Here is a 20,282-nt window from a genome sequence, read left to right on the forward strand (position 1 = left end):
GGGGATAGCAGAACAAGCTAAGAGAGCCCAGACACAACCAGGGGCTGTGACAGTCTGCGGACAGCAGTTCCGTCCTGCAAACCAGGGAGGTGGAAGGGAGCCGCCAGGGAGGTGGAAGGGAGCTGCCAGGGTGTGGAGGGAGCCGCCAGGGTGTGGAGGGGTGTGCTCCACAGGGGGAGGCTCTGTGCACCTGGCGCAAGTGACGTATCTTCACCGTGACCATCTAAGTCCTCTGTGTCTTCTCCCTCTGAGGCGTTCCGACACCTGTCCCTTTGTGATGGGCGGCAGTAGATCCATCACAGGCACTTTTAGAACACAACGAGGGAGGGGGTGCCCGGGCGGCTTGGGCAGTTAAGTGTCTGACTCTTCATCTCAGCTCAGGTCATGATCTCACGGTTCGTGGGACTGAGCCCCCCCGTCAGGCTTTGTGCTGACAGTGCGAAGCCTGCTTGGGAGTCTCTCCCCCACACCCCCGGCCATCTCCTGTTTGTGCTCTTTCTCTGTCTCAAAATAAAAACATACACACACACGATAAGGGAGGGCGGAATCGGAGATGGCTTTGACAGTGTGGGTTTCTGGAATATATGTGTATTACTGGTTTGCAGTAACTCCCACATGTACTTAAGTTATCGCTCGCTGCTCTGGAATAGCTTCTGGAAATACTCCTGCTACCCATGTGGGTGACTTGCCCAGCACTGACACATAGGCATGGGGTCAAAGGTCAGACAAAGGTCTGCCCTTGTCCTGTGGACCCAGCACCGAGTCTGTGGGCGTGGAGGAACGGGCATTGAGGGACACCAGGCTCTGGTGTGTGGAAGTTGCGTCATCCACCCGACGCGCTCCCGTCAGGAACTCGATGATGTGCCATACCCAACTTTCAGCGCACAGTAGGATCCATCGGACTGCCTGTTGGTAGTGCACAATCCAAGGCAGTTTTGTGAACCAACATGTGTGGGGCATGAAGGTCAATCTAGCCCACCAGTGGCCAGGATTTACAAACCACACTCATGAGAAAACGGTGATGACCTCGCTGATCTCCTACTGGAAATCTTGTGAAACAATTATTGTAGGAAGAGCCAGGCACAGAGCATTCGGTGAGTTCACACCATATTCCAATAGCTTCCTAGACATGCTGTTTGTGGACTCACCAGCCTCTGAGTTGCTAATTTTTTTTGGAATTTCTTATTCTAAAACAGTATCTGCCTGGATGTAAGTTTAGATTCGTAATGCCGTGTGCATTTTTGTGAAGAGGCTCGGACACTGTGTTCATAATGCCTTGTTCTTGAGGAGGCCCCCGTTTCCAGGACCTGGTGACCAGGAGCAGAGCGTAGTTCTGGGCACACCAACTACACAGGCCGTTCTGGGGTGATGAAGACCCCATCCCCCTCTGGGGGTGGAGGAACATGGACATGGCTCCTGGAGCTGGAGACAATTCACAACCATACTGGGCAGCCAGGAGGGGCCAGGACAGTGACAGCATGGCCCAGGTGTCAGCCCCCGCCCACCGCAGGACCTGAAGAGTTGGCACCACAGGCCAGAGCCACACCGTGGGCAGCCCTGCCCTTCCACTGTCCGCAGAGACCCTGGAAACCCACACTGGGATGCTGAAGCGATAATGGCCAGGGGCTCCCCCCACCCAATGGCAGCCGGTGGTTTCTCGCTCAAGCCCATAGTCTGTGGATTCACCCTGCTGTGTTCTGTGCGCGTGGCACACGGAGTTATTCCCTAGGGGTCGCGCTAGCTCTCTCGAGGAAGACCTGACAGGGACGCTTTGGTAAGCACTTACTCCACGGGCTGGGCCAGGAGGCCATTGCCATCTTCTGTGGAGTCTGGGTCCTGGAACCCCTTTCTCTATCCCAGGGAAAAAACAGCACTGAACAAGCAGAATAACCTGTCGGCTTCTGGCTTAAAGAAATGGACAGTGGAGGCTCTTCCATGAACGAACAGTGAGGAAGGACTTTATTCATGTAGCTAGACCGCGCTGTATGAGCAGCTAGGAAGACAGGCTGACGGCCGCACCAGCGCCAGGAGCAGCGTGGGGGTACGCCTCCCTCTCTTCCCGCTGGCTCCTTGCTCAGACGGCTCTCACTGCTTCTGCTCCTCCTCTTCAAAGTTAACATTTTCTAGGGGGAGGGGGACAGAGAAGCATGAGTGTATCCCACATTCCCTTTTTCTCTTTTGAAATTCTGTGTGCTGAGAATTATTCTCTTGCAACGAATAATATAAATATTACGCCTTTATCAGGCAAAAAGAAAGGAATGTTCAACGTTTTCTTATACAGACTTTGTGGGTTTTCTTTGGTGCCGGTCATAAACTGAGCAGAAGACGTATCCAGGTCCGTCCCAAGAATGATCACGGGGGCGAGCGCGAGCTCAGACGGGCTCCACGAGCACAAACCGCGGGGAGTCATTGTGTGCCCCTCACATCAATAAGAGAAGCAGGACCTTGCTACCTCCTGTTAGATGTTCCCTGAAATATTTCACGAAGTCCAGAGTTACCTTGTTTCATGAAATAAACTCCGTACGATCTCAGAACAGTGAGCAGCGGGAGCCTGAGGCACAATGTCCGAATCCGGTCAGATCTCGAGTTTTGGTCCTTGTCATGAGGTGCTTGCCTACTGGGCACACGCGGGCACACGCGGGCACACGCAGGCACACGCGGGCACACAGAGCACACACATCACACACACAGCACACACATGCAGGCTCATGCAGGCCTGCCTTGAATCAGGTACGAGAAAGTCAGTTGAAGAAGAGCGTCCGTCTCTGAACTTCCGTCCACACCTCTTGGCGGAGCTCCGGGGATTCGGGGACCCTGGAGCCCCAGGCAGGCCCAAGTGCTCACCCTGCTCGGCAGTGTCGTACTGAAGCTCCTCATGGCCATTCCCGAGCCCCTCCTCCCTGGCGGGGTCTCCGTCGTCCTCCCCCGGCTTCACGGAGTCCGTCTCCCCCTCGGAAGTGTCCAGCAGAGCCTGGCCGTCCTCCTCAGCCTGCCCGCCGCCTGGAGTGGAGCCGCAAGGACCGCTGTCATGTGGGCCACCCACCCATGGCTGCCCGCCTGCGGCTCAGTTGGCCTCCTGCCGACCAGGCGCCCACCACCCCTGGGGGATCCTGCCCGCCCGACGTCACCCAGTCCGGCCTGTGTCTGGAGCGCCTGCCCCCTCCCCTGCTCCCCACTGACAAGACCCGCTCTGTCCCTGGGGTTCCAGCGCTGACCGGGCGACAATGTGATGAAGTCAGTGAGTGTTCCTCTCCACAAGGGAGGAGACGCACACGCAGAGACCAGAGAGCTGAGGCCTGGCCCCGCCACGCCCAGGGCTGCACCTCCACCCCTGACCCCTGCAGTCGTAGGGACCCCTGCGTGGCAGGAGCGCCAGCACGTCAGCACCCTGGAACCCCAGTGGTAGGGTCCCTGACACATCAGTATAATTTTGCTAAAGGCCAGTTTGGGTTTAGGTTTCAATCACTTGCAACGTAAGGACTCCCGGTCGGTGTCACCTTCTTCCACGTCCCACGGCAGCATGGCTACGTGTCAAGAAGACCCCGGGTTGGGCACAAAGGCCGCATCCTCCTCAGGAAGGACTCACCGCCCGCTGCTCTTGGCCCCGCCTGAGCTCACGCCCACGGCCCGTCCTAACCGAGGTGGATGGCTCCCAGCCACAGGCTTCCCCGTGGAGCCCGCCAGGTGGTCCCTCCAGCCTGTCACTGCGCTGCCCCTTCCCACTGTCCTGGGGGGTCCCGGCCCCCTGTCAGCGCCCTGCACTCGGATCCGGATGAGTCTGGTTCCCAGGGCCACCGGCCCACAGAGGGGAGGTGCCCGCCTCCGCACCCCGTACCCTCGGGTCCCGGGGCGTCTTCCTGGCCAGCCCCGTCCACCGGCGGCTGCTCCTCCAGGAGGGTCGGCGTCCACAGAGCCAGTTCTGTGATTTTGGTGGCCTTCCATTTTGGGATGAGGGTCTTCAGCGTCACCTCCTCCTCCTCCTCCTCTTCTCCTCTTTCCTGTTTTAAGTTCAAACATGTAAAATTACCAGAGTGTGTGAACTTGCCGCAGGACGCTCACAGTGAGGGGACATTCGGGCGTGTCCTGGTGCGGCTCAGGGGTCACCCTATGGCCAGCTGTCCCCGGTGTGATCTGGGCTGGGGGGGGGCCTCAGGAGCACTAGGACGAGGTGCGGACGGGCATCGCCACGCGGCACCCGAGCGCTCCCCCAGCGCGCTCTGACGGCTTCCAGACCTGACAGTCCACGCCTTCGGGAGCAGCTGGGAAATGACCGCGACCTGGCGGGCCTTCCCGTGCGCTTGGCCACACCCCCAACCCTCGGACCCCTCCTGTAACAAGCTGGCACCGCTGCAGGGAAAGGACGGGGAGCTCTAGAATCAGGGATTTGGAGGGAAAATGGAGTTCTGTGGAAGCAGAGCAAGAGTCGATCACCTCTAAACACAGGACCTCTCATAAGAGCCTGGAATTCCGACAGTGGTCACGGCAGGCCGGGCCCCCAGCTCCTCCCAGCTTTGGAGCCACCACGAGATCCCAGAGCTCTGAACACCAGCCCACAAGTGTGGAAAGAGTCGCTGTCACAGAGAGGATAATGCCTATGGCAAAGAGTGACAGACACCTGCCTACTACTTCCGCGGAGTCGCTCAAAAATAGATGAGTCGCTTTCAGAATTCCTGCACTCCGTCTCCCCAGCGTGTGGCAAAGGGACATGCCCCAGAATCAGCAGAGGGGCCGTGAAGACACGGCTCAGAGCGGCTGCGTCCGGGCGTCGGGGCAGGGCCGGGTCACCTGCATCACGTCTAACGGACACCCAGGTGAGGCCCAAGTCGCGGGCCCAAGACCACGTGGGGGGAGCCGCCCCTGGGGCCCCTGTCGGCCCGTGTCCTGCACGCACTGTGACACTCAGGTTTCTCTGCTTCATCACAGCACTGTCACCGTCCGGGAAGGCACAAGGGCGCTTGGACACGGCTTCTTCCTGGGCAGGAGCAGTCTGGGGGCTCGTGGCATCATGTCTCCCCCTCAGAGTGTGAGGTGTCCTTCCTGCCTTCCCCTCGGCTCCTAAGGCGCTGGCCTCCAAGGACTCTCCCAGCACTAATCCGCTCTTTCAGTGTTTACCGCTCCACAAACCAAAGTAACTGCACAGCCACTGATGAGGCCATAAAGGCCGGATTCGGGGGCCACATACCGTATCTGTCAGATGGTACTCCCCGTGCTGCTCACATCCAATGTCGAACACGTACTTCCCGGGCCCGACGGGCTAGGAGCAAAGGGGAACAGCGAGGAGCCTCACCCTGCGTCCACCACCGCCCAGTGCCCAGCGCGCAGTGCTGCAGAAACGCCCCCTCCCCCAAACCCGCCCAAAGTCACAGAGCGGGAAGTCCAGTGCAGGTTCGGGAAAGCCCTTATGAACTCACGGTAACGGAACTGCCAAGTATAGGGCCTGGTGGTTTGTTATTTAAAGTGTTGTTTTACTCTTATGAAAGTCCTGTATTTCTTACAAAAATTTCAGCAGCCCGACGCCCACAGGCAAACCAGCTAGAGACAGAAGCACTGGTAATATTGTGATCGTCTTTACACCTTTATTACCAGGTTTTTCAACATAAAAATTGGATCAGAAACGAATTCGCCTATTTAGAACTCTTCTTCCACAACCTGTTGTCAACCTGGTATTTTCTTTAAGAATTATTACAGAGGCACCTGAAGTGCTCAGTCGGTTGAGCGTCCGACTTCAGCTCAGGTCATGATCTCACGCTCATGAGTTCGAGCCCCGCGTCCAGCTCTGTGCTGACAGCTCGGAGCCTGGAGCTGCTTCGGATTCTGTGTCTCCCTCTCTCTGTCCCTCCCCTGCTCACGCTCTGTCTGTCTCTCTCTCAAAAGCATTAAAAATATTATTTTTAAAAAGTTCAGCCATTTACTACTGTTCATACTTGGTGTGCGATACTGTCCTCGGACAGAGGCCACCACAGGAGACATGTGCGGAGTCACAGCTTATGTCCGCTCTTCACATTTTCCTCGGGGAAGTTTTCAGAAGAATTTCTAGGCCACAACACGTGTGCGCACACACGTACACTGAGTATATATTTACACACAAAAGATATAGACACACATTTATGTATGCATGTTGCTAAGGACGAGGCTCCAGTACTATCCCTTCCCACAGCAGCACTTACGAGCACCTTGTCTTTAAACCCTGGCTTTTTCCTGGGCATTAACATTTTGTCCTACCTTTACTTTTTTTTTAACATATAAAAAAAAACAGGACCTCTTCATTAAGTCACATCTTTATGCTACTAGGAGGATTGGATTTTTTTTCAACATTTTTGGCCACTTCAACCACGCTGATCCATGGAAGTGCTATACACGCACGTTAACACTGTACATGCCCTAACTCCACGGGCGTGTGTCTCTCCAGTTTTCCTCACGGTGCGTGCGTTCTCACCTCTAGGGGGTTATGTTTATCGACCAGATCTATTGGGTTTTCCTTTCTATTTCTGTTTAGAGAGTCCTCTTTCCTCATTTCAAAGTCAATAAACAATCGCATTTTTTTCCTATATGTGACTTTGTTCACGCCTAAACCTTCCTTCCTACTCTTGCGTGTCTCCATCCTGGAGGAGGAATCCTGATTTTGTTTCCCTCCTCCCCCAACCCCCGATGGTTATCAAGTCCTCCTGGGACCATTTTTTCACTTCTCCTCTTCAGGTCCTCACGGACTTGAAAATGACGCACTTTTCAGGTGCTCAGTTACCGTCGGCCCTGACTCTGCCCCTGGACTCCACCCCACGTCTCTGATCTGTATTTCTCCATCCCGGTGTCTCGGTTTTATTTACCACAGCTTTACATTTGTTTTAACAATTTGCCGGCGAGGATTTGAACAGGTCATTCTCTGAGGAAAAGTCAAACCAGTAGCAAAAATGTGTAAGGATGCTGGACCTCACTAGGAATCGGGAAAAGTGCATTAAAACAACGCCGTAGTATTTTTTTTATGCATCGGGTTTGCAAAAAAGTTACAGACGGCTGTTGGCGGGGGTGCAAGCTGGCACAGCTCTGTAGGGAAGCTGGCAGCGCTGATCACAATTTAAAATGCCAATATTTGTGGACTCTGCGATCGCGGGCTCTGACCCACACAGATCTCCCCAAACGTGCAAACGCTGGTGTTTTTGTGTGCTGATGTATGACAGCCCCGAGCAGGATGTGAGTGTGTGCGTGTGGACTGCACAGAAAGACACGTGAGGGTCACGCGGCCCCTGGTGAAGCAGCAGGGGAGGCGGGAGGGCTGGAGGCTGGGGCTCAGGCGGGAGCCGCGGGCCACGAGTCTGGAGTGGACAGCCGACCCTTCATAACACGGGTTTGGGCTGCACGGGTCCACTCGTATGCGGATATTTTTCAAAAACTACAGTACAGTACTGTAAATGTATTTTCTCTTCCTTTCTCTTGATAACATGTCCTTCCCTCTAGCTCACCGTATTGTAAGAATATAGTGTATAACATCCACCACATACGTACAAAGTACGTGTTGATCGACTCTTTATGTCACTGGTCAGGCGTCCAGCCGACACCAGGCTCTCAGTAGCTACGTTTTGGAAGAGTCTACAGCTATCGGTGGATCCTCAGCTGCGTGGGCGTCAGTGCCCCGGACCCACACCGTTCAAGGGTCTGCTGAATTTGTGTGTTACTAGCAAACTTTCACGACCTAGCAGAACAAAGCTCTTGTTCTCCGGGTTGGTCTAGGCTCCCTGCATTCACCAATTCTTCCCAGTTGACTCCTGTCAACTTCTCTTTCCCCCCACATACCTCCCCATGCCAAAAAACATCCCCTGAGAGTTTTTCTTGGAATTACACATGCAGCATATAGATTTGGGACGTGTGCTGTTATACAAACACTTACGAGTAGAATCTGGGGGCGCCTGGGAAGGAAGCACAGACGGGGTCGGGGTGGGCAGGAGGCTAGTGTGTGTGTGATGGGCACATGCTGCTCCCCGTTGACTTACGTTTTTGTTCAGGAACTTGCCCTGGAACCTGTGGTTCAGGTGGATGAGCTCAGCCGCGCCCTCCTGCAGTCCGCTCACCCAGGTGCCCACGTATTTGCTGCCCGTCTCCGCGTAGAAGTAAGTGCCTTGCCCGTGCCTGGTGAAGACAGCACACCATGGCTTCCGTTCCGACGTGGTGGAAAACCACCCGGGTTCATAAGACAGACACTAGAATTGGACGTGGCCTATACTCGGCTTCCCTGTCTGCGCCCTGTCACAGCACGCCCCTACCCTGTGTGCCCACGCGGACGATGGGCACCTTCCCGCGGGTCAGCTGCTCCGCACGGGAAGAGGCAGTGCTCCTGGCAGCTGAGGCTCTGTCCCCAGGAGGGTTCCTCTGTGCCCCCCTTGTCCCCGGGGCTCCTGGATGAAAGACCACATATCCCCCCACAATGTGCACCTGCCCCGTAATGTGTAGCCGGGTGTGCCCACCCTAAAGCCATGAAGGGTTTGAACTGCCCGCAGGAGCTGGCTAACGGGCTTTTGTCATGACTCTGCTTCTTAACAAGATGTCATCATGTTCCCATTACGTCAGGCAGTCTGCAGAACTGAGGGGGAAGGCGCACCTTTGGTGAGCAAACCACTCTCCGGTGTATGTGTCATTGTTGACGTAATAGTACACGCCGTAGCCGTGTCTGCAGTTGTCCATCCACTCCCCTGGAAGGGTGACACAGAGCAGACCCGGGTGAGCAGGGAGCACGGCCGCCACCTGTGGGACCTTCTCCTCCTCCTGTGACCCCTCCCCACTACCCCCTACACCTCGGCTGGATGGCACAGCACGGGGGCCGGTTAAGGGAGGCTGAGTCAGGGGCTGGCTGCGTGCAGGTCTGGGCAGCTGCGTGTGCCCACAGCAGGTGTCACAGTCGCTCGTGGCACGGCCAGGATTCAAGGGGGGTTTGGTCCGCCCGGCCGCCAGCAGTCCCGACACCACCCTCCCTCTGCTTGCACGGGTTTGCGGATCCAGCAACAACCCTCCGGTGCCCTTCCCCGCCCCTGTCCTCAGCCGGCGCCGGCACACCTGCCCAGCCCGGGCGTCAGGGCACCCCCCACCAGGGGCCAGCTCCTTGCGAGTGGACGCCGTGCCTTTGCCAACCAGTGTCTTTCTGACCATAAAACTCGCAATACCCCTGCCAGAACGACTGCAGCGAAGTAGTTAGCAAATGTTGCCAAGTCTTGAAGGTTGATTCCTGCCCTGGGAAACTCACACTGTCCTCAAACCTTCCAGCCGCAGATGAAAGAGCCCTAGTAGAGAGTTCCGGAGTCGACCAGTACCGGACAGACTCACTTGGCGTTGCCTGTGACGGGTTGTTAAGCTGAATGGCTCTTCTCTAGACTGAATAAGGTTTTTTAGAAAGCTAATTTTTATCAATTTTTGATCAAAGACAAGAGATAGAATTTTCTATTTTCTCTATGGAAAGTGTTATTACAAAATTGTTGTCAGATAGACATTCTGTTCTTCGCTAGAAAGGTAAGGCGTGGTACAGACACATCAGACCCGAATCTGAGAAACGGGCACCCTCCTGCACTGGTGCAGCCACTCTGGAAAACAGTGTGGAGGGTCCTCAAAAAATTAAAAATACAACTACCATACGACGCAGCAATTGCATTACTAGGTTTTTACCCAAGGGATACAGGAGTGCTGATGCCTAGGGGCACACGTACCCCAATGTTCATAGCGGCACTTTCTACAATAGCCAAATCATGGAAAGAGCCTAAATGTCCATCGAATGATGAATGGATCAAGAAGATGTGGTTTATCTATAAAATGGAGTACTACATGGCCATGAGAAAGAATGAAATCTGGCCATTCATTTGTAGCAACGTGGATGGACCTCGAGGGAGTCATGCTGAGTGAAATAAGTCAGGCGGAGAAGGGCAGATACCATATGTTTTCACTCATATGTGGATCTTGAGAAACTTAACAGAAGACCATGGGGGAGGAGAAGGGGAACAAAAAGTTACAGAGAGGGAGGGAGGCAAACCACAAGAGATCCTTCTTAAATACTGAGAACAAACTGAGGGCTGATGGGGAAGGGGAGAGGGGAAAGTGGAGGATGGGCATGGAGGAGGGCACTTGCTGGGATGAGCACTGGGTCTTATATGTAAGCCAATTTGACATTAAACTATATTTAAAAAACAATAAAAAATAATAATAAAAATAAAAAATTCATTTATTACTTCCTCAAATTTTGTAATGTTCACGGCATTAAAAATTTTTAAATTTATTTTGATTTCTCATTACAAATAAAAATTCATTTTTATGCCAGTTTTATGTTCTTTTTCTTAAATAGAGCCTCCAAAACTTGCATAAGCTTCTGGCTTACAGGGAAACTGGACCTTCTACACGAAGAGGAAGAATTCCTGTGCCTACAATACGTTGATTGTCCAGGAAATCCATGTTTGCACAAATAAACCCCACATTCACCAACAAATCTACACAAGGAACCTGTAGGCGTTTTCTCTGTCAGTCCCACGAGGTCCTGAGTGCTTGGTGAGACAGGCCGGATGCTGCACTAGGGACAGAGCCCGCCGGGGACAGCCTGCCCTCGTCCAGATGCAAGGCGGACACAGGGAAGCTGCAGAGAGAACCCTTGGGGGGGCGCCTGGGGGGCTCAGTCCGTTGAGCGTCAGGCTTCGGCTCAGGTCGTGGTCTCACGGTTTGTGGGTTTGTGGGTTCAAGCCCCGTGTCGGGCTCTGTGCTGACATCTCAGAGCCTGGAACCTGCTCCTGATTCTGTGTCTCCCTCTCTCTGCCCCTCCCCTGCTCGCACTCTGTATCTCTCTGTCTCTCAAAACTAAATAAACATTAAAATATATATATATATTTTTTTTAACTTAAAAAGAAAGTTTTAAGTCCCAGTTTACCCGATGGGGACCCGGCCCAGCTGACATGACCGGCCACAGGAAACGGTGCAGAAGGGAGGGAGCCAAGGGAGGGGAGGGGCCTCCTCCAGCGGGTCTCCTACAGTCCTGACCCAGGCTCCCTAGCAGGCGCCCAGAAGCTGCATTGCTGTCTGCTGGTTTAGGTGTGCACCTTGCGTCTTAACGCCTTTCTACCCCAGATCCTGCGCCTCCCATCGTTCCTGGTTTTGTCGGCTGGAGTTTTCCAGGCTGCCTTCCTGCCCCGGAGAAATCCCCCGCCGGCTGGCTGGTGGTCCGGGTTGGGCTGGCCTCCCTGGGAGCACACCGGCCCTGTTCCTAAGCTCTCCGTGTGCGGCCACTGCCACCGTGGTGGCAGGGCCGCTGGGTCTGGGGCTCCGGAGATTGAAGACCATTTAAGACAAGACGCCCTTCCAAGGATTTCACTCCCCACCTGAAATGCGGCCCTGTCTCCGCCCACCGCGCTGGCTGCGTCCACTGCCGGTCTGCGGCGCCTGGGAGGGACCGAAGCTGATGCTGGTGGCGAATCTCTCGACGGCGCCCCCTGCCAGCGGGCACCTGCAGTGGCCGCCTCGGGTGGACTTGTAATAACCGACACACGTGTCTACAGGCACAGCACCCGGACCCAGAGACCTCACGCTCATGGCCCAAGCCTGCACTGCAAGCGGCGCTGAAGCGAAACTCCGCCTTCTCTGGCTCCAGCCCCATGCTCTCGTCCACAGGCGCCCCAACGGCCAAGCGGCCATGTCTCCTTCCGGCTCCTGCCACCCGAGAGCTTCCAGAAAAACTGACCTCAAGTCATCATGCCATTTTGTTTCTCTGCAACTTCAGTACTAAACACCTTCATCTTTATTTGCTCCTTGTGCGGGGGAACAGGACCAGGGTTGGAGACCGGAGCCTCCCCTCCTTCCCAAACCCTCATTCCCCCCTCCCTCCCCTCAGGATCTGCCCAGGTGGTCCAGATGCGCCTCCAAAGTCTGACGCCCACTCACCCCTCCAACCCTGTCCCCTGCCCCCTGCCTCTGCTCAGGTGGCCCCACAAACCAGGAGAGCACACTCATCCCTGGGCTCCCCAGCAGGCTCGGCTCAGCGTCTGGGAGACCAGGAATGCACCCCAAACCTCGGCCCGGCTCTGCACACTCCCTAGCCTCCGGGAAACCATCCTGTGTCCTTCAGGACAGCAGTCAGCCAATGTTGAATCAGGCCATGTGGTCACACAGCCTTTGTGATTGGAAGGTTGTCGGCTCCCTGAGCTAAGATTGATGCTGCAGCTTCCGATCTCGGAGGGGACATCTCTGCGTGAGGACTACACCTGCTCCCTTGAGAGGCAAAAGCCACATGGAGGCACAGAAGCACACAGCTGGTTCCAAAGAAGTTCACACTAAAAACGCCTTCCACCTCTTATCCTGAGTCTGCTTTTTATGTACCTGTGTGTCCTTTCACTCATAAACATCCACACGGAAATAAAACATGACAGCAGTGAGACTGGGTTCCTAATGGTTTGGAAAGAATTCAATCAAACCCTATAAATTATACCGTTGAAAGCTGATTTCAAAAGCAGATGGTGCTCCTTCTGGAATAAGCCCTCCAAGAAATCAGAAACAGACAGAAATCCCCTCTGACGGAGGCGTTTGCAGCATCAGCTGCGGCCCGGACACACGGCTGCCTTAGAATCCCCGGGCTCTGCCTTCATTCGGCAACACGGGAGGTGACGCCACCTCCCAGCCGCCACATACTGAGCGCTCGCCTGTCCCCTGTGTCCATCCATTCAGTCCTCGCGCTGCAGACAGTGACCAAGACTCCCGCACAAGGTCACACCGCTCACTGCAGCTCCGGGGTTGGGGTCACAGGTCTCCCTGGGAAACTGGGTAAATTCTTCCCAGAAAAAGTCCAGAACACAGGACCCCGCACGGTTTCCGAAGGCTCAGGAACACCCTCCACTGGTCTGTCCCCGAGGTCGCCCCCGCTCCCGTTGCGATCAGTCCACACCGTAGTTATGGGGGGCGCGTGAGCCTGCGTGAGGGCTGGGAAGTAAGGGAACCAGCATCCTCCCGAGACATAACATCAGCAGCTAAGAAATCCGGGCAGACATACCAGCACCAGCTTGCCCAGGCGGAGGCCTGCCGGACTGACCGGAAGCCTTCAACGAAGGAGCCATCCGGTCCAAAGAACCGCATGTTCAGCAGATGAGGGGCTGGTCAGAGAGAGAAACGGCAAAGCAGCTTCAAGGAGATGGAAGCTCCTGGGCATCTAACGTCATGGGTCCTGACCTCGTGATGGTCTGTGCTCCCCGCCGCGCCCGCCACGTGGGCTCACAGGACAGTGTGCTGGCCACGGCGACAGCCACATTCCCCATGGGGGGCAGCTCCTGAATCAAGCCTTTCTGATTTCTGTGTCAGCGCTGTGAACACAGAGCACAGCTCGTGTTTGCTGAGTGCCTGACCGACCTGGCGAACTTTAAGCCCTCTCCTACCGCTCAGGATCCACAGACAAGTTCCACCCCCCCAAGGAGACCTCTGCAGCACAAACATCTGCTTTGTGAGCCCATTTTACCTTCGTATCTCTTTTTAGTGTTTTTATTTCTCTTTGAGAAAGAGAGAGGCACAGTGGGAGCAGGGGAGGGGCAGAGAGAGAGGGAGACACAGAATCCAAAGCAGCTCCAGGCTCCTAGCTGTCAGCACAGAGCCCGATGCGGGGCTGGAACGCAAGAACACGAGATCACGCCCTGAGCCGACGTTGGACGCTTAAGTGAGCCGCCCCCGCGCCCTTACCTTCATATCTCGATCCATCCGGGTATATGAAAGTGCCATGGCCGTGCTTTTTATTTTCAACGTATTCTCCAATGTACCGAGCGCCGTTTTTGAATTTGTAGGTCCCCTGAAACACGTTGGTTACATAATTCATATCATTCCTGACTTTAATACTCCCCGACGGAGGATTCGCTATAGAAAACTGCCCCCTCACGTCGCCCGTTCTGACCTGGCCGTGCCTTTTACCGTGCTGGTAGCTCCCTTCATACGTGTCCCCGTTGGGCAGCCTTGCTCTCCCGTGTCCGTGCCGCTCACCCGCTTCGTTCCGGTCCCCTTCGTACTCCTGGCAGGAGAAAGGGGGTCGTCACGTCTACCACGTGCTCAGCACCAACGATGTGCTAAACATTTTGTACATAGTGCTTCATTGACTCTCTCCCGATCCTCAGCCCGATGGCACAGGTGAGGCAGGTGACTGCACCTGGGCGACATGGGCACTTGTCCAAGGTGACACGCCTCGCACCTGTCGCTGGTGGAAACTTCATTCTCTCTCCGCAACATCGGAGCTTGCGATGTATCATAATCCTTACACTGTAAACAAAACTCAAGGTATTCCAAATTGTGTTCTTTATATAAACATGTCTGAAATAATGTTGTAAGCTAAGTGCTGTCTATCGGTAGGTCTTTGGTGAACTTGGACTCCAGTTTATTGTAATTATTTTCAATCGTTGATGCGACCCCCTCCCTTCCCAAGGGGAGGTATTCCAAGTTGTGTTCTTTATAGAAACATGTTTGAAATCACATATGTAGGTGGAATCAGTCCTCAGCCACACAAGCCCCTCCCTCGGCTTCCTCCAACAACCCAGGACTGAAAATGCAGAGACAACCCTTGCTTCGGATGATTCCCTGGGCACTCAGGTCTCAGCGGGCGCCAGTGGGAGAGCACACAGCAAGGCGCACCCAAGGAGTAAACAAGACTCAACTGTCACAAGGGTCCCTAACGCCACTTAGTTTATCTCCCTACCAAGCTTAAACTCCTTATCAACAGACTTGCCCTTCACTCACAGACTCATATGGAAATAATTACATATCGTAAAAGTAAATCAATAAAAAAATGTAACACAAGGTTGCAATTCACCTGTTTCCTCCGACCCTTCATAAAATAAACTGTCCGCCACACTTAATCATGAGTGCAGAGTGCACATAACAGAGAGTAAATGGGCCAAAGCACAGAGGAATGATTTGGCCTAGACCTACACCTGCAGGGATAGTACAGCCCAAGTTCAAACCCCCTACTGGGCCTTCAGAAGCAAGCATTACTATAGACTCCCTTTCCCCAACAATGCGGCTCAGAAATCCTTGCTCAGAACAGAAGGTAAAAGTGCACAATCTTAAGGGCATGGGCAGGGGCGGGGGGCTCAGTCGGTTAAGCCTCCAACTTCAGCTCAGGTCATGATCTCGTGGTTTGTGAGTCTGAGCCTCAGGTCAGGCTCTGTGCGGACAGCTCGGAGCCTGGAGCTGCTTCCGATTCTGCCTCTCTCTCTCTCCCTCTCTCTCTCTCTCCTTCCCCTGCTCACACTCTCTCTCTCTCTCAAAAGTGAAAACTTAAAGATTTTTTTTTAAAATGCGTGGCCTTACACATTTATTGCTGGGTTAATCTAAATCAAAATGTATCAAAGCCCCCCCCACCCCGCTCAAAAGACCTCCCCGTGCCCGCCGACTGAGCCACTGGGGTGACTGAATGGGAGAGGAACCCTTTAAAACGGCCCCAGCTCTGAGTCAGGCTACCGATGACGGCCCTGAAAAGTTACAAATCAGCAGGGCTATTTGAGGAGACAGACCTGTCTCCCTGGGCAGATGTGGTGAGTCGGGCTCCCCCGGAAGCAGACCCTGAACAAGTGATTTTTTAAAGTGCTCCCCGAGAAACCAGTCAAGGGGAGGGGGAAACAGACGTGAAGGAGGAGGCCCTGCAGCATGGGGAGGTCAGGAGACGTCCCAGACTCGGGCTCCTTGCCCAAGGACTCTGGTTTGTGCTGCCAATTGGCCTGAGGTGCTGCTGTCGGGACAGCATGGAAGACCCCCGGCACTGCGGCTCTCTCACCCTGCTGGTGGCCCCACGTGGTGGAGGCGCTCATCTAGAGCAGTAAATGGGACCCGCCCAGAGCTGGCCCACAGGTCTGAGCAGGCAACACACCCATCCCAGCGGAGGTGCTGAGTTTTTCAGTCAATTCTGAAACCAACTCAACTCTGTACCCGGAACAGCCCCGCACACACCCAAAAGCTGGGGTTCCCGACCTGTCAGCCCAGAATCGGTCTCCCTCTGGGTTAGAGTGGCTAATCTGTGGATGTGTGTATATAAATACATATTGCATCGGCTCACATCGCTGACGTGCCCCCCCTGCTGCCTAAACCAGGGAGTCAGGCCGAAGGCTCGACAGCTCCCACCACGCTGGCACGCCGGACCCAGAGGAAGCCTTCGCTGAGCCTGGGACCTTCTCGGCAGTTCTCGAAGGCTGCCAGGAGGCAGCCTGCCTTCACCCTCCTTGGCCCCGAGGAGCCAAGCTGCATTAGAGAGCAGCGTGCTGAGTCGGGGTGAGCCCGCCGCCCAAGGAGGCGCCTGGACTGACGGAGGCAGCAGCGGGACGGAGAGTCTTTGGGAAACCTTTGCCTTTAATGGGAGGCGGGCTGGGGAGGGAGGAGGCGGTGAGAAGGGCTGGGCAAGAAGACGTCACCGCGTTTCACCTTCCACCGCCACTTCCAGGCCGCAGCGCCCGGCGCGTCCCCGTCCCTGGCTGGGCCGCCCTGGGGACAGCGGCCGGCCTCCGGGGGTGCGCCTGGGAAGCCCCCACCACCCGGAGCTCTCACCCCAAGATCATTCTCTCCCTCCTCCTCCAACTCCTCCGAGCCCAGGTCCGACATGGCCTAGTCCCCGCCTCGGTCCTCGCCGCCTCCAGTGCGTCTCTAGGAGGTAGGTACCCGCTGCTTGCACCGCCGCGTCCGCCGTCGCCATGGAGACGCGGCCAGCCCCGCCTCCCCCCTTAGCGCGGGCAGAGGAGTGGGGAAGCGTGGGGCGGAGCCACTGGCAGCGTTCCGGTGCTGTCATAGCAACGGGAGGGCACTTCGACCAATCGCCGCCCGGGAAGAGAGGGGGCAGGGCCTGGGGCGGGAAGGGGCGGGAAGGGGCGGGGTGGAGCCAGTGGAAGCCCTTGGTTCTGTCATAGCAACGGGAAGGGCACCCCGACCAATCGCAGCCCGGGAAGAGGGAGGTGACGAGACTTGGATGGGTGGATGGGTATTCACGAGCTCTCCTACCCGACCCCACGTGACAGGTCCCGGGACCCTTTAGTTGGAGTCTGGGTCGTGCTGTAACGTGTAGCTCCTTTGGACCAGGGCCCTAAAGAGCTGGGGCACAGAAGGTGCACTGGGCCAGCCATTGAGAGGGCCTGATCTCTGCCCGGCGCTGAGCACTGCCCCTTCTGAACCTTGTCCTTGGCTTCTTGGGTCCCTCGGTGGGCCCTGCCCGCTCTTCCTCACCTATCTGGGCTCTTCTGGCAATCCAGAGACATGTATCGCTGAGATCTTTTCTCATGTTTATAAACGTTTCCCGCCGCAAGCAGTCAGCTCTAACCTAGCAGAGACGCTTCCACAGGGAAGCCCTCAGGGTTTGACATCCCATCTCCACCCTGAACGTGAGTGCAGTCCCCTCTAGACCCGAAGGAGGAAAAGACTTCAATGCCATGTTTGATCTACCTGCCTGTCATCCATCCATCCATCTACCAATCATCCATCCACCCAGCTGCCACCCTTCTATCTAGCTATCACCCCCCACAGCACCTAGAAAAATGTTTTCCCACAGAAGATGCCCAGCCAAGCCAGTGAAATCCAGTCCACATGGGTCTTTAGGTCCCTGGTGAGCTGGAACTATGGTCAAGGTCTTTCTTCAGCAGTTGTGCTTAAAATATCTTCTATTTTGTGTGAATAAACAAAGACCACCCGCATGAGAACAAGCAAAGACTGTTTATTCAGAGCTTTGCTATAGCCAAGGACTCAGCAGCCATCACTTGCGTCTCGGCAGAGGCTCCCAGGCAAGCAGAGGAGTGGCAAAGCTGGCTGACCGTGGAGAACAGAAAGTCTCCAGGGGCGCCCGGATCACGGCTGTCAGCCCTGGGAAGCGTAGGCAGCTAACTAGCAGTGGTGCTGAGGGGCCACCGGGCAAGCTGATGTCCCTCACAAGTACCCGCCACCCCCAGGCGGGATATGTGTGACGTCTGTGTGACATTCCTCAGGCTCCTCGATTAGCTGATGGGAGATCACGGTCCTGCCCGGTTTGGGTCGCCATCAGTTTACAACCAGTAAATTACGAGTAAAAGGCAATCTTATCAATAATCTCCAGAACCCTATAGACTCTGTTTCCTGGAGCCCCCGCATCACCCCTCCGGTGTGATGGGGGGAAACAAAGGCAGAAGGCAATGGCAGGTGAAATCAAATTTCCTTACAACCTGCAGCTCATTGGATATGCTTGAGGCAGAGTAAAACTCCCCCTGTCTTCATGCTAGTATTTTGCTAGGGGAAAAGTAACCATAGCTTGACAGTATCCTGTGAGTCTCCTTTAGCATTGGAAAATCCCACTGGAAACTTCCCCTCAACTTTACCTCCCTCAGCTCCCAAGTGTATAACCAGTCTCTTCTCATGGTCCCCGGGCAGCGCTTCCGGCCCATGGGTCCTGTCCCCCGGCTTTAATAAAACCACCTTTTGTGCACCAAAGATGTCTTCAAGAATTCCTTCTTGGCGGTCAGCTCTAGACCCCACCCTCACCCCAAAACCTCATCAGCGGGGCATCCTGTGTGACTGCTGATCAGCGCCAACTGAGCTCTCTCTGGTTGGTCCTAAGCCGGAAGCAGGGAAAAGGTCAGGGAACAGCTCAGTTTTTAATCAGGTCCCGGCCAATCGTTAGAGATGTTCTTGTTTGCGCCTAGACCAGTTGGTAGAGGTAGCGGACTGCTTCCTCCAAGCCTGACTCACAGCAGGCTGGCTTCCTGCGCTGGTTGCTATGAATAGTGGGTTGGTTTCCTGGGCTGTAGCTCATGCGTCAGGGTACTATTTTCCTATACGCTTTGGCCATCATACACCTGTGTCCTCAATTTCTAATGTGTGTTTCCAAATTATACAAATAACTGTGTCATCTTAAATCTCAATGTCATTGGGGCGCCTGGGGGGCTCAGTGGGTTGCGCGTCCGACTTCGGCTCAGGTCATGATCTCACAGTTCGTGCATTCGAGCCCCGCCGTGGGGCTCTGTGCTGACCGCTCAGGGCCCGGAGCCTGCTTAGGATTCTGGGTCTCCTCTCACTGCCCCTCCCCCTCTCATGCTCGGTCTCTCTGTCTCAATAATAAATAAACAAAAAAATTTTTTAATTAAAAAAATCTAAATATTGTTGCTTTTTGACATTTAGCACCTTCAGCAATAACAATAACCCAATAGGCTTATTTCTTTAAACCCAGTATTTAAGTATTCAAAAAAAAAATGATCTCAGTGAGGGAAGGCGAGGAGACCGGTCTTGAAGGCTTCCTTGTCCAGTGAAAACATGACTCTCCTAGAGCCGGAGTGCCGCGTTCTAATTCTGGGTCCCCGTGGCTTCAGTGAGCTCAGGCAACTGAGCCGCTGCCCTCTGAACCTCGGATTCCTATTTTGTAAACTACTGAGAATAAGCCCTTCTAATCTCAAGAGCTGCCACGGGGATCAAAGATAATATTGTATTAGTGTGTCATTATTTATTATGAGAGCTACATCACGTTAACGACAAAAATGTTAAAAGGACTCGCAGATCCTTAATAGAAAGTTCCCCCCCATCGGCCCTCCCCTCTCAAGGGGTGCTGTTGCTGTCAGTGTAGGGGGAGGGGCGGCTGAGGACCTGGAGGCTGACCTTGCCCGACAGCCTGTGGAGCCACAGTCAAGGGGGACTCATCCCTGGGGCTTCCAGACCCGCACACACTTTGCAGGGCCTCAGATCTCAGCCCCAAACACGTCACTTACCGCAAAAAGAAACAATTGACAGGTAAATTAACACACAAACCCCTCTAATTAACATTATTTGTTAGTTGCAAAGAAGAAAAGACTGTAAACACCAAAATGTAACAGCTTTTCTTGTGAGCAAAGTGAGGTGTTTGGGATACAGTTGAGTGCAATCTTGCCACACTGACTAACATGAAGCGGATCTTTTTATAATAAAGTGTCAAAAATATTTTAATGTGAGAAATCTGTAATGATAATAGTAATGTAAATAAATGCTTACTTCTATGCATGTAAAAATGTCGGAAACTCAACTTTCAGATTTGCACTAACAATGACAATGACTAAAGTTTGCTAAGTTCCAACTTGTGCTGACCGTGGTTTTTTTTAATTTGTTTGTTTAGTGTTTATTTATTTTTGAGAGAGAGAGAGAGAGAGGCAGAGTATGAGTGGGGGAGGGGCAGGGAGAGAGGGAGACACAGAATCTGAAGCAGCTCCAGGCTCCGAGCTGTCCGCACAGAGCCCGACGTGGGGCTCGAACTCACAACCTTGAGATCATGACCCAAGCTGAAGTCAGACGCTTAACCGACTGAGCCCCCCAGGTGCCTCTGCGTGGGCAGTGTT

The 20,282-nt window shown here is 54.5% G+C and overlaps 2 protein-coding genes across 2 annotated transcripts in view; one reads left to right on the plus strand and one right to left on the minus strand.

The window, feature by feature from the left end:
- Nucleotides 1-1,931: 1,931 nt before the first annotated feature.
- Nucleotides 1,932-16,671, minus strand: RSPH1 (radial spoke head component 1). The gene is made up of 9 exons (XM_029938916.1): nt 16,516-16,671; nt 13,883-13,996; nt 13,675-13,780; nt 8,591-8,681; nt 7,986-8,121; nt 5,183-5,254; nt 3,836-3,998; nt 2,845-3,000; nt 1,932-2,123 (listed from the first exon to the last, which is right to left on the minus strand). The coding sequence occupies exons 1-9, from the start codon at nt 16,567-16,569 to the stop codon at nt 2,086-2,088; spliced, it is 930 nt and encodes a 309-aa protein (XP_029794776.1). The 5' UTR covers nt 16,570-16,671; the 3' UTR covers nt 1,932-2,085.
- SLC37A1 (solute carrier family 37 member 1) overlaps nt 16,388-20,282 on the plus strand; it is a 75,884-nt gene continuing 71,989 nt past the window's right edge. Inside the window, exon 1 of the mRNA XM_029938914.1 lies at nt 16,388-16,618. The gene's annotated coding sequence lies outside the window, so the exon portion shown is untranslated. The remainder of the gene's footprint in view (nt 16,619-20,282) is intronic.

The sequence above is a fragment of the Suricata suricatta genome, chromosome 5 (assembly GCF_006229205.1).
Source record: "Suricata suricatta isolate VVHF042 chromosome 5, meerkat_22Aug2017_6uvM2_HiC, whole genome shotgun sequence".
Lineage (NCBI taxonomy): Eukaryota > Metazoa > Chordata > Mammalia > Carnivora > Herpestidae > Suricata > Suricata suricatta.